Consider the following 17,256-nt stretch of genomic DNA (forward strand, 5'->3'; position numbering starts at 1 on the left):
TCTGTTAATTATCTCCCCTACTAGTGTATGTGAGCTCCACAAGAGCAGCTTTGTTTTCTTACTGCTAAATCCCTGGAACAATGCCCAACTCATAGTAGACATTCATTATCTAGTCATTGAATGAATGAACAAACGAATGTATATGCTGACATTTTTATGTTTAAAAATATCTGAAAAAACAGATAAATTGCTTATTTTATTTTAAAAAATTTAAGGTTTATTTATTTATTTATTTTTTTTTTTTTTGAGAGAGAGACAGACAGAATGCCAGCAGGGGAGGGGCAGACACAAAATCTGAAGCAGGCTCCAGGCTCTGAACTGTCAGCACAGAGCCTGACACGGGGCTCAAACTCCCAAACTGTGAGATCATGACCAGAGCCACTTTTATTTTATTTTAAATTCCAGTATAGTTAACTTGTAGTGTTATATTAGTTTCAGGTGTACAGTATAGTGATTCAGCAATTCTGTATGTCACCCAGTGCTCATCACGACAAGTACACTCCTTAATCCCATCACCTATTTTACCCATCCCCCCCATTCACCTCCCTTCTGGTAACCATCAGTTCTCTATAGTTAAGAAAAATTGATTCTTGAATTTAATTATAACCAGCCTGGGAGAACTGGTTAATAATTTATATGTGAAAAAAATGTTTAAAGAAAACAGCTTTGTCATCAAAGAGTTTGTAATACATAAGTAAGAGAATTCTGGGTATAGGTATTTATCCTAAACTTTTTTTATTTGTTTGTTTGAGATTTTAAGTAATCTCTACATCCAACATGGGGCTCGAACTCACAACCCTGAGATCAAGAGTCACATGCTCTACCAACTGAACCAGCCAGGTGCCCCTATTCTAAACTTGATGAAAACTTTAGAAACTTTATTGACATTAAAGATAGCTTGAGCTATTGAAAGAAAAGCAGCACTTGATCTATAAGTCGAATTGAAATTCTCATTGAGTAAATGAGAGAAATGCTAGTGAACGATACAGGATGCTTTCTGATTGGCTAAAATTTCTTCTTTTTTAAAAAACTTTTTTGAATGTTTATTTAATTTTGAGAGAGAGAGAGAGCGCAAGCATGGGAGGGGCAGAGAAAGAGAGAGGGAGACACAGAATCCAAAGCAGGCTCGGTGCTCAGAGCTTGTCAGCACAGACCCCGACATGGGGCTCGAATCCATGAATTGTGAGATCATGACCTGAGCCGAAGTTGGATGCTTAACCAATTGAGCCATCCAGGTGCCCCTGATTGGCTAAAATTTCTATTGTTCTAAAATGGGGAGAAAGGCTATTTAGTCATGGACAGTAACAGAAAAGTAAAAATGAAAGGTTAAAGTCCTAACGCAGAGAGAAGCCTACAAACAACACAAAAAGCACCACAGGGAGGGCCTTTTGTAACATTCAGAGTGTCAAAAAGGCTTAGATGCTTGAGACAGATGATGAATTGGGTTTTTTAAATTTATTTTTTATTTATTTTTTTGAGACAGATGATGAATTCTTAACAGATGAAAATAGAATTATTTGAGGGGCGCCTGGGTGGCTCAGTCGGTTAAGCGGCTGACTTCGGCTCAGGTCATGATCTCGCGGTCCATGAGTTCAAGCCCCGCGTCGGGTTCTGTGCTAACAGCTCAGAGCCCGGAGCCTGTTTCAGATTCTGTGTCTCCCTCTCTCTGATCCTCCCCCGTTCATGCTCTGTTTCTCTCTGTCTCAAAAATAAATAAACGTTAAAAAAAAAATAGAATTATTTGATTGTCTTTTCTGTCAAGGAGAATTCTTTTCAAAGTAGAAAAGACAAAAAATAAGTTATAGATCGGTTAAAAACTTAAATATTTAAGACATCAAAACAGAACAACAGGAAAGGGTGGGTGGCCTTGGACCAAGAAGATCTGGCTTTGGACCTGTCTCTGCCATTTACTGGGTCCTCCCGACAAATTCAGTAACCTTTCAGGGTTAGTTTCTTTGCTAGAAAATGGGAATATATGCGTGGCACATAGTAGGTACTGAATAAATATTTGTTACATGAAGGTGCCTTATTCATAGAATTATGAGATTCAGATGAAATAATGTGTTTTGTAAACAACAACAAAAAGATAATACTGATTTCTAACATATATTTACCACTGTATATCAGCCAGTGCTCACACATATTATAATATTCTTGCCCAGTTCCCACAATAGTCCTTAAAGATAGATATTATTGTTGTTCCCATTTTGTAGATTAGGAAACAGAGGCAAAAGAAATTAAAGTGGTACCACACTATAATAGATGTGTGGAGCCAGAATTTCCTCTTTTGTCTGTCTGACTCTAGAGCTCATGCTCTTAACTGCCTACAAAGTTTATTGACAGAGGACATGAATTCAAGATTGAGAAGAGAACAGATTTTCATTGAGTCATCCTGCTTATAGCCAGGACCCTAACAAATGTCATTTGATCCTCACAAAGTCATGTGATGAAAGTCATTTCCACATTTCCAAAAGAAAGATATGATACCAAGGCTTGCATGGTTTAATAAATCTCCAAAGTTAAACCCTAAAGTGAGAAGGTGCTGGAATTTGAACTCCCATTTGTTTGACTGCAAATCTCATATTTCCTATTACAATATCTGCTGCCTCTTTAGGGAAAAATCAAATTTAATTGTTAAAATGTTTAAGTTTGCTAATATTGTAAAAATGCTAATTATAGCTATTAAGATACTACTCAACATTTGATTTGTAGTCATAAAGATGGTAATATCTAGTATTTGTGAACTATTTAGTGATGGTGGCAGTATAAAATATTAACGTGCAGCTCTTTGGAAACTGTTGTGGCAGTGAGTATCAAGAGTCTTAAATCCCATAATCTTGAATCCTTAGGAGATAGTTCAAAAGAAAGAAAGAAAAGAAAAGCTAGGCATGTCTAGATTTTCAAAATAAGATCATCTAATAGAATGTCCCAAAAGTGTCCTTTTTCACATTTAATTAGCTACTACTTGAGTGAGGATAGAGTAGGCATTCTTACAGTTCCAAATGATTCCGAGCTGGGTAGAATGATTGAATGAGTCTGTTCCATTTTTTCTTTTGTCACTGAATATGCTAGGTGTCACTCTTTTCATGTCAGTTGTCAGATGGTCAGTTTTCAGAAAGAAAGACTTGTCAACAGAAATGAAATCAAATAGCAGTCTGGACTAAATCATTGGGTTCAGCCCCTTTTCCCTGGCACCAAAATTCTTGATTACCAATGACCAGTGAATTAATATGGTTTTAGGTTTTAATTATTCCTGTTTTATTTCTGTGTCATTTTTGTTTTTTCCTTTTCTCTAGAAATGATAATTTTTTTTAATTTTTTTTTTCAACGTTTATTTTTTTGGGGACAGAGAGAGACAGAGCATGAACGGGGGAGGGGCAGAGAGAGAGGGAGACACAGAATCGGAAACAGGCTCCAGGCTCTGAGCCATCAGCCCAGAGCCTGACGCGGGGCTCGAACTCACAGACCGGAGATTGTGACCTGGCTGAAATCGGACGCTTAACCGACTGCGCCACCCAGGCGCCCCTAGAAATGATAATTTTTGATTAATAGTTTTTCTTTGGTTCTTCTTTCCCACTGCCTAATGATCTAGATAAAAGTCATTTCATGTTTTAGTTAGCTAGATCCATTTGTTTCCATGAATAGTTGATATCAGAAACATTGTTGGTCCCATAACAACTGCTAAGTGTCTATTGCCTAGTTCGTGGGTAGGTAATTCCTCATGTGGTTGCTCATCTTTTTTAATATAGGAAGACTCTTGCCTCTTTTGGGCATACTCTGTGGACCAAAATATTTTCCAGAGTTCTAATAGCTCTGGTAGAACCTCCTTTTATACCAGCTGCCAAGAGTGATACACTTTAAAGAAATAAACTTTTAAGTAATTGGGATTCACAAACTTTATCTTTGAACATTTATTTTGGATCTGCATTTGTACTTAAGTTTCCTGCAGTTTTTGTTTTTACATGGTTGCTTAATAAGCTCTCTCCCTCTCTTCCATACTTAATATCTTATGATAAAACACTCAGCTTTCAGGAAGAGGTTTGATCTTTAAAGAACCACCCCTCACCCCCCCGACCCCCACCCCCACCCCCGCCCTGGGTGGCTCAGTTGGTTGAAGTCCGACTTTGGCTCAGGTCACAGTCTCGCAGTTCATGCGTTTGGAGCCCCACGTCGGGCTCTGTGCTGACAACTCAGAGCTTTGAGCCTGCTTTAGATTCTGTGTTTCCCTCGCTCTCTGCCCCTCCCCCCCTTGTACTCTGTCTCTGTCTCTCAAAAATAAACAAACATTAAAATTTTTTTTAAGTACAAGGATCTAGAAAAATTAGTGTCCTAGAATGGCATTTCCATTTTATATTCTCTGAAATGCCAGTCCTGTATTTTTTCTAGTGCAAACCATCTCTTTCTTGAATAGTTATGATTAATATATGGTATTAAAGGGCTAAAAAGTTCTATAGGAAGGAAAACTCTTACTGGTTAAATTTTATTACCTCAGTGTTTCCCAAATTTACTTGATGATGGAATCACTTTTTTTTTTTTTATTTTTTTTTTTATTTTTGGGACAGAGAGAGACAGAGCATGAACGAGGGAGGGGCAGAGAGAGAGGGAGACACAGAATCGGAAACAGGCTCCAGGCTCTGAGCCATCAGCCCAGAGCCCGACGCGGGGCTCGAACTCACGGACCGCGAGATCGTGACCTGGCTGAAGTCGGACGCTTAACCGACTGCGCCACCCAGGCGCCCCTGGAATCTCTTTAAAAAAGTAAACAACTGGGGCGCCCAGGTGGCTCATTCAGTTAAGCGTCTGACTTTGGCTCAGGTCACTAGTTCGAGCCCCAGTTCAGGCTCTGTGCTGGCAGCTCAGAGCCTGGAGCCTGCTTTGGATTCTGAATCTCCCTCTCTCTCTGCCCCTCCCCACTCATGCTCTGTCTCTCTCTGTTTCTCAAAAATGAATAAATATTAAAAAAACTTTTTTTAAGTAAACGACCTTTGACACTCTATAGGACTCAGAAATAATTGGGAAATAGCATCCTAGAGAAAGTAGTTGAGAGGTCTGGGGATGACTCTAGAATGTTTCAAGCAGAATGAAGACTACAAGCTTTGTCTTGAGTCGGGTGCAGAGGTGGGCAGACTAGAAGGCTAGATAGTAAATATTTTCAGCTTTTTGGGCCATACGATCCATGTCAAATCTATTCAGTTCTGCTATGAAAGCAGCCGTATACAATGGTAACCTGAATGTTCTAATACGACTACAGAAACAATTTGCAGTCCTGTAGTGTATTGCTCTCTAGTCTGGTGTGTACATGTTCCTTTAGAGCAAGTCAAGAAGAGATGAAAAACAGTTTATGTTCTTCTTACATCTGCTCCGTGTATTTATAATACTGGTTCATTCACTTTAAGCTGAGGTATTGAAAGGGTTAGGATTTGTTGTATGGTTAATGCCTAATTCCTCAGATGTTTGAGTAACAAATTAGGTAATTTATCCTCAGTGTTTACATTTAGAAACTGTGTAACCAAGAATATTTTTTTGTATACTGAGAATTTTTTTTTTTAGGGTTTAGGGTTTTATGTGGGAATACTTTTGGTCTTCAGTTCATGTCCGTAATAGTTTGCAGGAGAGTAAAGCATTAATTATCATATGTGGTGTTTTGTCTTTTGTAAAATTTGTGTGAATAGCTACACAGTATATATTTCATCTTTATCTAATTATAATTAGATCTAAATTATAATTCTGTTATTAAAATATCTAATGTGTTGGTTAGAAAGCATTATAGTGATAAAGTAGCATAGAAGTATATTGTATGTGTTCAGCACTTATGTATAAAACTATCAATAAAATTGAAAATGTTTATATTTTTACCCTGGTAAATTCCACTTTGAGAACTTTTTCGTAAGGAAACAATCTGAAATTTGGGAAAAGCTTTACTCTCAGAGGTGCTCATTACAAAATTATGTATACTACTGAAAAAATTAGGGATAACTAAATATCCAACAAGGAGTGGTTATATATTGTATACACTGCTAGGTGGAATTTTATGCAGCTGTTTAAAGTCGTATTTATTAAATGTAATATTGACCTGCTGGATAAAAATATTGTCCCTTTTTTTTTTTTTTAAGTTTGTTTGTTTATTTTGAGACAGAGCAAGAGTGCATGAGAAGGGCAGAGAGAGAGGGTGAGAGAATCCCAAGCAGTGCAGAGCCCAAGGTGTGACTTGAATTCATGAATTGTGAGATCATGACCTGAGCTAAAACTAAGAGTCTGACCCTTAACCAACTGAGCCACCCAGACGCCCCTTACCACTTTTAACATAAGAAATTTTAAAGCAATAATTAAAACATATATCTTTATACGTTCTTTTTATATATATATAATAAATACACAGATATATATATATGTATATATATATATATGAAAGCAGTTACATAAATATGATGATAGCACTAGTTCCTCCCCAACCTCATGATGAGCCTTTGGGAAATTTTTTTCTTTTTCATATTTTTCAAGTTTATTGTACTAAGCTTTTGTTTTTTTAAATGAAGATGACATCTTTTTAAAGAATAATCTGTATATAACTTTGACCTAATAGTAATCTCTTTTAAAAATTTATTCCAGAGAGTAGCAGATCGACTCTATGGTGTGTATAAAGTGCATGGGAATTATGGGCGAGTTTTCAGGTAAGCATTATGTGACCTTTTAGAATAAATGATTAGCTCTGATTAGCTTTTTGCCTGACAACTATAATTCTTGACAATTTATGGGTCTGAAATGTAGATGTTAAGTTTTTATTTATTTTGTATGTTATGGCATAATTACTTAATTTTTTATTCAAGTATAATTAATATACAGTGTTATATTAGTTTCAGGTGTACAATATAATGATTCAACAATCCTATACATTTCTCAGTGCTCATCAAGATAAGTGTACCTCTTAACCCTCTTCACCTATTTCACCGATATTCTCCCCACCCCCCCGTCTTTGGCAACTACCAGTTTGTTCTCTGTATTTAACAGTTTGGGGGTTTTTTGTTTGTCTTTTTTCTCTTTGTTTTATTTCTTAAATTCCACATACAAGTGAAGTCATAGGGTATTTATTTTCCTCAGTCTGACTTCACTTAACATTATATTCTCTCTATATATACACATATACTCACACACACACATACGCATACACACAATGGATAGAGACGATATGAGATAGATATTTATATACTTATTTATAAACATTTATGTGTATTTATATATATATATCTATTTCACATCTTTATCCATTTCTCTATGGATAGGCACTGGGTTGCTTTCATATCTTGGCTATTAATAATGCTGCAATATACATAGGGGTGCATATATCTTTTTTAATTAGTGTTTTTGTTTTCTTTGAGTAAATACCTAGTAGTGGAATTACTGGATCATATGGTAGTACTATTTTTTTAAGTTAATTAATTTATTTTGAGGAAGAGCATGCGAGCAGGGCAGGGGCAGAGTGAGAGCAAGACAGAGAATCCTGAGCAGGCTCTGTGCTCTCATTGCAGAGCCCATCATGGGGCTCAAACTCACGAACTGTGTGATCATGACCTGAGCTGAAAGCAAGAGTCAGATGCTTAACCTACTGAGCCACGCAGGTGCCCCATGGTAATACTATTTTTAATTTTTTTAGGAACCTCCATAGTGGTTGTACCAATTTGCAACCCAACAGTGCAGGAGGATTCCTTTTTCTCCACATCTTCACAAACCCTTGTTACTTCTTGCCATTCTGACAGACATGAGGGGATACCTCATTGTGGTTTTGATTTGCATGTCCCCAATGATTAGAGTGATATTGAGCATCTTTTCATTTGTCTGTTGTCCATCGATCGGTATGTCTTCTTTGGAAAAAATGTCTATTCTGGTCCTCTGCCTACTTTTAATTGGATTATTTGTGTTTTTTTTGCTGTTGCATTGTATAAGTTCTTTATATAGTATGAATATTAACCCCTTATTGGATATATCATTTGCAGATATCTTCTCTCATTCAGTAGGTTGTGTTTTCATTTTGTTGATTGAGTCCTTCACTAGTCCTTCACTGTGCAAAAGCTTTTTATTTTGGTGTAGTCCCAATAGTTTATTTTAGCTTTTGTTGCTCTTACCTGAGGAGATAGATCTAGAAAACTGTTTCTTTGGCTGATGTCAAAGAGGTTACTACCTATGTTTTCTTCTAGGAGTTTTATGATTTTAGGTTTCATATTTACATCTTTAGTCCATTTTGAGTTTATTTTTGTGGATGGTGAATAAAAGTAGTCCAATTTCATTCTTTTGCATGTAGCTGTCCCAACACTATTTGTTGAAGAGACTCTTTTTTCCATTGTATATTCTTGTTTCCTTTGTTGTAGAGTAATTGACCATATAAGTGTATGTTTATTTTTGGTCTCTGTATTCTGTTCCATTGATCTCTGTGTTTTTGTGCCAGTACCATAATACTGTTTTGATTACTACAGGTTTGTAGTGTATCTTGAAATCTGGGATTGTGATACCTCCAGCTTTGTTCTTGTTTCTCAAGATTGCTTTGGCTATTCAGGGTCTTCTATGGTTCCATACAGATTTTAGGATTTTTTGTTCTAGTTCTGTGAAAACTGCTCTTTGGTATTTATATAGGGATTATGTTAAATCTAGATTGCTTTGGGTATTTTGGAACATTTTAATATTGATTCTTTCAATTCATGAACATGGAATATCTTTTTATTTGTGTCATCTTCAATTTCTTTCATTCATGTTTTAGTTTTCAGAGATGACCTCTCTTTCACCTCATTAAGTTTATTCCTGGATATTTTATTATTTTTGGTGCAGTTGCAAATGGAATTGTTTTCTTAATTTTTCTTTCTGCTACGTTATTAGCTTATAGAAATACAATAGTTTTCTGTATATTAATTTTGTGTCCTGTGACTTTACTGAATTCATTTATTAGTTCTAATAGTTTTATGGTGGAGTCTTTAGGGTTTACTATATATAGTATCATGTCATTTGTAATTAGTGAAAGTTTACTTCTTCCTTACCAATTTGGATGGCTTTTATTTCTTTTTCTTGTCTGCTTGTGGTGGCTAGGACTTTCAGTACTCTAACAGTGCTGAGAGTTGACCTCTCTCTTCTGTTACTGATCTTAGAAGAAAAGCTCTGTTTTTCACCATAGAGTATGATGTTAGCTGTGCATTTTTTCGTATGTGGCCTTTATTATGTTGAGGTATGTTCCCTCTAAACCCACTTTCTTGAGAGTTTTTATCACGAATGGATGTTGTACTTTGTCAAATGCTTCTTCTGCATTTATGGAAATGATCATATGGTTTTTATCCTTTCCTTGTTAATGTGATGTATCATGTTGATGGATTTGTGAATATTGGACCACCTTGCATCCCTAGAATAAACTCCACTTGACTGTGATGAAAGATCCTTTTAATGTATTGTTGGATTTGGTTTGCTAATATTTTGTTGGAGGTTTTTGCACTATATTCATCAGAGGTATGTATTGGCCTGTAGTTTTGCAAGGTTTTTGTTTTGTTTTGTTTTGTTTTGTTTTGTTTTGTTTTGTTTTGGTAGTACCTGTCTGGTTTTGGTATCTGGTTTTGTATCCCTCCTTTTTTATTTTGGAACAGTTTGAGAAGAATAAGTACTAAGTCTCTTTTTAAAAAAAAATGTTTATTTGGAGAGAGAGTATGTGTATGTGCCAGGGCAGGGGTAGAGAGAGAGAGGGAGAAAAAGTAGGTGCCCACTGTCAGTACAGAGCCTGACATGGAGCTCGATCTCACAACCTTGAGATCATGACCTGAGCTGATATCAAGAGTCGGACACTTAACCTACTGAGCCACCCAGGCTTAAATATTTGGTAAAATTCACCTGTGCAGCCATCTGATCCTGGACTTTTGTTTCTTGGGAGTGTTTTTTTACTGATTCATTTTCATTGTGAGCAATCAGTCTGTTCAGATTTTCTATTTCTTCCTGATTCCATTTAATTTTACCCATTTCTTCTAGGTTGTTCAGTTTGTTGGCATAAAATTTTTCATAATATCTCATATAATTCTTTTTATGTCTGTGGTGTTGGTTTTTATTTCTCTTCCTTCATTTCTGATGTTATTTGATCTTTTTTTTTTCTTGATTAGTACGGTTAAAGCCTTGTGTGTTTTGTTTATCCTCTCAGCTCCTTCAAATATTGGTTTTGTTTTTAATAGATGTCCTATAGTACTTTTCGAAGTTTTTGTTTTAAAGTATTTCTTTCGATAAAAAATAGGAAGTCCAATATACTGAGCAGATAAAAATGAAACTACTCTGAAGCAGTGACCACTGCCCTTTACCTTGTTGGCAGAATGCCCAAGAAGATTCTATTTTAAATAATTAGTGACTTTCTCTTTTTTTTCTTTCTTGGTGTTACTTTATAGTTTCTGAAGGATTTTGCAAGATGAATTTTTCAGTCTTGGGTAATTTTAGTGTAAATTAGAATATCTACTTATATACCGTATATTACATATTTTGGTTAGTTTTGAACCTTTTGTGATTTTTTTTTCCTGTGTATTATTTTGGTTCTGACATTTTAGAAATTATTATCCGAAGCTCTTTATAAGAAAATGTCTTTGCTAATGTTCCATTATAAGTCCTTTTAATTGAATTAATTTAAAAATAATTCATTTGGGGTGCCTGGGTGGCTCATTCGGTTGAGCATCTGACTCTTGATTTCACCTTAGTGATGATCCCAGGGTCATGGGATCCGAGCCCTGTCTCTCTGTCTCTCTCTGCCCCTCTCCCTGGCACTGTCTTTCTCTCTCTTTCTCTAAAGGAAAAAAAAACCAACAACATTCATTTTACATTTTTGAATAGGTAATACATTCCATATGGCACAAAATTCAACAGGGATAAAAGCTTATGCAGTGAAAAGTCTCCCTTGTCTGCTAACCATTCAGGTCTCCTCTGAGATAGCTAATACCAGTTTATTGGTTTCTTATGTATCCCCCTAGTAAAATGTAATACTATAATACATTAACATACAAACACAGGCATGTTCCCTCTGTTTTTAAACATGAAAAGGGAGCATGTTGTATACATCACTATGTTCACTTGTTTAACCTTTTTTCACTTAAGAACTGCTCTTGGAGATAGATTGTTATCAGTAAATAACTGCATTGAGTTTTATTAAAGAGGAGAATCATAATTTATTTAATTTCTTCTTAATGATTTCTAGTCTTATTTTACTCATTGCTACAATAAATATTCTTGTTCATGTCACTTCACATGTGTATGAATATGTTTGTAGGCTAAAATTCTACAAGTGTTGTTACTGGCTCTAAGGATAATTGCATTTGTAGTTGCGGTAGATACTGCCAAATTGCCCTGTATAGAAGCTGTTAACTTCTCACCAAAAAAGTATTAATATCTGTTTTCTTACACCATTACTCAGCAGTATGTTAGCAAACTTTTGTCTGTATCATACTGATGATGAGGAATGGTTTCTTTACTGCAGTTATAATTTACATTTTTAAAATTATAACTGATGTCAAATTATTTTTTCTTGTGATTAACAGCCCTTTTTTTTTTTCCTATTTCATAATCTATTCATATCTTTTGTCCTCTTTTTTTTCTTTTGGGCTGATTGGTTTCTTAATTGATATACAGGTGTTATTTTTAAGAGAGAGAGAAAGAGAGAGTACAAGTGGGGAGGCAGAGAAAGAGGGACAGACACAGAACCTGAAACAGGCTCTCAGCTGTCCGCACAGAGCCCACCGTGGGGCTGGAATTCATGAACCATGAGATAATGACCTGAGCCAAAGTTGGAGACTTAACTGACTGAGTCACCCAGGCACCCCAAGACTGTACATGTTAAGAAGGCAACTGGCGAGACACACACTTACATGACTTATATATATATATATATATATGTGTGTGTGTAAATATAAGGAAGAAATAAGCAGGAATGAGGTGCACAGAGAGGAAATAGGATGAATTTAGTAATATGTTCATGTCACATGTTGCTGTTTATTTCTTTCTTTTTTTAGTTTTTTTGGAGGTCAGGAGTTTATTTTGTGCTCTTCTTGAGTTCCTGGGCTTTTTGCAGTTTCCGCCTGCATTACAGCACTTGATCCAATATAGGGTAGGCCAAAGGGCCATTCCCATGGGTGCTTATAGAACTAGCTTATATTTTCACTAGTTTCAGACTGAGCTAGGAACTTTAGATCCACTTGTCCAGAATTGGACTGAATATATAGGTGGGATTCACTCTGCAAAAGACCTAGAAAAAAAAAGGAAAGAGTTGTCAGTATTAGTAACTGTGCATTTGAAGCTAATGAAAGCTTTCAGGAGCTCATAGCCTGAAATGGTTTATTCTGTTAATTTTTAAATATTCATCTTAATTTATAGATTATGAATCCATATAGAATCAACCAAGAAAAAAACATGTCTTTCAGATTCAATTGATGTGATTCCTTACGAGGAATTCCAGGAAAATACAGGAGCAACATTTCTTTCAAATTTATTTCATGGATACACAAAACTTGTCATGTACTCAGAGCTCACAGACACAGATCTACGTTTGTTTAATGATTCTGTAATTTTTATTTTTTGGTTATGTGCATAGTGGGAGTAAAGAGTTTTTTGATTAAGAGAACAAAAAAGGAAGTGATGAAGTTTTGGGGTGATGGTGGAGTTTGTGGGGTCCAGAGCCGATGGCCAAGGAAGAATTCTTGAAGACGTCTTTGGTGCAAAAAAGATGATTTTATTAAACCATGGGAACGGGACCCATGGGCAGCAAGACCTGCACTGGGGTTGTAGGGGGTGACCGTTTTTTATGGAGTCCAGGGAGATACAGTCAAGAGGGAGTTTCCAAAGAGACTTTCACATGCTAAAGCATTGCTGGAGGCCTAGCTATTGTCAAGCTAAGGTGGTTTTTCCCTCTAGCAAAGCATTAACCTTAAGACTGTAGGGAGTTCCTGGACTTTAGGCTTGATGGGATTGCCTTTTTCTGGTAAACTGACGGACTCTTACAGTTTAACCATTTGGGTTTTGTCCTTTCCTGTTTTTGGGTAGCTGGGAGTGTCCAAGGAATATCCTACATGTCCCACCTGGGGGTGGGGGTTGCTGTTACCCTGCACTTTGCCTTCAGTGTGCCCCACTCCCTCATTAGAAGTGCCATAGTTTGGGATTAATAGAGCACACAAAGGGCAGTTGATTCTAGTCTCAGCTCTGTCTCTGAACAGCTACCTGACTTGGAGTAAGCAATGTTAGATCTCTGAACCTGATTTTAAGTATCTATTCAATATTAGGGTTAAATGGAGAGAGTGATTTCCAAACCCTTTCTTGACATGGAATTTTGTATTTAAATGAAATCTTACATAGAACTATAAACATAAACCTATAACCACAGACCTGCTTGCGCTAGTGACTTTCTCTCTGTCTCTGTCCCTGATGAACATCAGATTGGGTGATGAGATTTTTCTCTAAACCTTTATTTTGTTATAATATTTTTAATACCTGTCCTAAATTTTGATGCTTGGGCATTCTTGGAATCTTTTACTTCCTTTCATTTACTGAAATTGTAAAATACTGAAGTAGGAAGGGCCTTAGTGGTTTTAAAGTTCATAGTTCTGTTTTTTTTTTTTTAAGATTTTATTTTTAAGTGATCTCTACACCAATTGTGGGGCTCAAATTTACAACCCTGACATCAAGAGTCATATGCTGTACTGACTGAGACAGCTAGGTCCTCCTGTATTTCATCGTTCTTAATCCAAGAGGTGAAGATGGACTTCAGGTTGCCTGAAGCTTCTGAAATTACATGCAAAACTTTTATGTTTGTGATTTTCTTTTCCTTTCTTTTCCTTCTATCAGATGCTACAAAAGATCCAAGACCCTTTTTGATCTGGTTCATATGTGACAATTGCCTACCCATTAAGTACTTTAGGATTCAGTTTTCTCTTACAATGCTGATGTTAAGTCGACTACCCTTTTATAAAGTTACTTGTATGTTAATAGTTTCCTCTTCTCCCCAGCAAACTGGTTAACATTTTCTATTTCCAATCCTAGGCATATCCTTGGGCCCCAGGTTAGAACCTTTTGTTTAGATAGTGCTTCTTAAATTTTAATGTGCATACAAATCACCTGGAGAACTATTAAAATGAGTATTTTGTTGCATATCTGGAATGGGTTCTATCATTCTGCATTTCTAATGAGATTCTAGGTGAAGCTGTTGCTAGACCAGCAAAGGGCTAGAGTATATGTACCTTGAGGGGAAAGGTCTTGTGTGTAGCAGTGGTTGATACACAGAATCCAGTACATGTTTTTCTCTTCATATTTATTAATTCACTTATTGATTTATTTTTTCATTTTATGTACAAACAATAAATGCCACATTTTGGGGTGCCTGGGTGGCTCAGTTGGTCAAGTGTCCGACTCTTGATTTCAGCTCAAGTCATGATCTCAGTGTTGTGGGATTGAGCCCCACATCAGGCTCTGCACTGATGCAGTTTAAGATTCTTTCTCCATCTCTTTCTGCCCCCTCCCCACCTCACGTGCTCACTTGCGCGCGCGCGCGCTCTCTCTCTCTCTCTCTCTCTCTCTCAAAATAAATAAACATTAAAAAAAAAAGCCAGGTATTTATCAGATTCTAAGGTACTTAATAGGAATATATATATAGTTGATTAAGGATAAGCTCTACCTTCCTTGAATTAGTTTTTGTTGTTTGGTAAACAAAGGAATTAAATTTGGTTATGTTAGCCTTGAATTGGTAGCACATAGTAAGGTGCTCAAAAATTAGGCAGATGAAGTGTTTTGGGCTATCCAATAGACAGTTGATCTGGACTATCCATTAACTCTGTTAGCATGACCTACAGTTACATTAACTGTGATTGCTATGTTATACATTTGGCTAGTTCTGCTCAAACCCCTAGATTTCCTTTTTCATGTGAAGAACAGAGCTTTGGATATATAGAAATTGAAGTGACAGAGGTATATAAGAGTAGAATTGTCCTGGAGGTATTAGAAATGTGGCTTTAGAGTTTAGATAATATAGAGATATTAAACATTGTTTTTTTGGTAAACAGCAAAACACTAAACAGGGTTAACTTGCTGTTACTACTTTGAGAGTAGTTACAGACATCTAAGGAGAGACGATTATTAGAGGGAGCCATAGCTGTTTTGTTATTTAATCATAACCATAGTGTTGCATAGGTGATTTATAGGTTTGTTTTGCTTTGACAATATTAAAAATCATGTGAGGTCTTCTTCCTTCTAATACTATAAGCATATGGTCTGGTATTTCAACAGAATGCCAGGTTTATTCTGTATAAAACAAAAGAATAGTGTTTAAATTTTTTTTTTTCTTTTATGATATGGTGAAAGTGGAGAGGCTTATACATTTTTTACCTAGGAGGAAAATTGCAAACAACCTGAATGGCCAGGACAATGGCTTAAAAAATTGAGTTGCAAAAAAATAAATAAATAAAAAATAAATAAATAAAAGTAAAAAATTGAGTTGCCTAATGAAACAGTGCTTAAAACAAATTGTTTTAATAATATGGGAAAATGCTGAAGGAAAAAAAGCATGATACGAAATTGCATATACCGTATGATCTCAGCCACATTAAAATGAGTAAATAAAAAGACTAGAAGGAAATATATCAAATTAGGTCATCTCTTGGTATTTGGGATTACAGACTTATTTTTTCAGTTTACTGTAATATAAATATATATATATAAAACTACCTGGCTGGCTCAGTCAGTAAAGCACGCAACTCTTGATGTCGGGGTCGAGCCCCATGTTGGGTATAGAGATTACTTAAAAATAAAAATCTTAAAAAAATGGCAACAAAATGATCTTTGGTTCTAGTAGACTTTCTCATGCAACTTTAGTGCATATTATTAAAGTTTTAATGTGTACTTAATATTTCGGTACAGTCGTCCTTTTTTGTTAGCTTAGATGTGTTCATCAGAATCTTCCATGGAACTTTATTTTTTTTTTAATTTTTTTTTTAAGTTTTATTTATTTTTGAGACAGAGACATGAATGGGGGAGGGTCAGAGAGAGGGAGACACGGAATCTGAAACAGGCTCCAGGCTCTGAGCTCTCAGCACAGAGCCCGACGCGGGGCTCGAACTCACGGACCGCGAGATGGTGACCTGAGCTGAAGTCGGCCGCTCAACCGACTGAGCCACCCAGGCGCCCCATTCCATGGAACTTTAAACAGTATACCTGTCTCGGGGCACCCGGGTGGCTCAGTTGGTTGAGTCTTTTTTTTTTTTTTAATGCTTATTTATTTTTTGAAAGAGAAACAGAGTGTGAGCGGGGGAGGGACAGAGAGAGGGAGGGAGACGCAGAATGTGAATCAGGCTCCAGGCTCTGCAGTATCGGCACAGAGCCGGACATGGGGCTCCAACCCATGAAACATGAGATTATGACCTGAGCTGAAGTTGGACGTTTAAGCAACTGAGCCACCCAGGCGCCCCAAGTCTGAGTCCTGATTTCAGTTCAGGTCATGATCACAGTTGTGAGCTTGAGCCCCATATCAGGCTCCAAGCCCAGCTTGAGATTCTCTCTCCCTCTCTCCCTGTCTGCCCTCCACTTGTACATGCACTGTCTCTCAAAAAAATTAAAATTAAAAGGTATATGTATATCTCACCTCTACCCTAGAGATTCTGATTAAGTAGATCAAGAGCAGGGCTAGCATCTGTAGTCTTTTAAAGCTCCACAATTAATGTGAAAAGGCACCCTAGCTGAGAAAGTTGTCTATAAGCAGAAGCTGTATTGTATGATACTTACTTTGCAGCAGCAGATAGCAATTTCTGAACTAACATTTTAAAGTATTCACTTGCGTTTAGTTGTTAAACTTAAGAGGAAGGCAGCATATTTGAATTAGAAAATAAATCCAAATACAGTACTGTGTTGTTTAAAAGCTAGCTAGAAAAAAAACCTTACACAATATTCCATTTAATAATATTCCATATCTAATTCATGATGTGTTTGATTTTATCTTTTTCTCCCTAGTGAGTGGAGTGCCATAGAAAAAGAAATGGGGGATGGACTGCAGAGTGCTGGTCACCATATGGATGTGTAAGTACCTAGAGCATTTAAGGTAAAATCCAAAGTGAAGTTTAGTGATGAAATGATAGTGATTCTTCTGTTCTGCTTTTATCAAGTTTGCTGGCTTTTATGTTATATGCTGTGTATACAGATCTGACTTACACAAGCTTATTTCAGAAATGGAAGATTAATTTAAAACATTCAAAAATCAATCAGTCCAATTCATATGTTAGTAGAATA

General features: G+C 36.3%; 1 protein-coding gene across 2 annotated transcripts in view; it reads left to right on the forward strand.

Moving 5' to 3' along the window:
* Positions 1-17,256, forward strand: part of SNX4 (sorting nexin 4) — a 71,080-nt gene that overhangs the window by 36,113 nt on the left and 17,711 nt on the right. For both annotated transcript variants that reach the window (XM_047099763.1, XM_047099764.1), the window contains 2 exons: positions 6,610-6,671; positions 16,981-17,046. In XM_047099763.1, the coding sequence (XP_046955719.1) occupies positions 6,610-6,671; positions 16,981-17,046 (128 nt within the window). The remainder of the gene's footprint in view (positions 1-6,609; positions 6,672-16,980; positions 17,047-17,256) is intronic.

Source organism: Lynx rufus, unplaced genomic scaffold, assembly GCF_022079265.1.
Source record: "Lynx rufus isolate CCGP_SWC_20201006 ecotype Redwood Valley unplaced genomic scaffold, mLynRuf1.p SCAF_5, whole genome shotgun sequence".
Taxonomy (NCBI): Eukaryota; Metazoa; Chordata; class Mammalia; order Carnivora; family Felidae; genus Lynx; species Lynx rufus.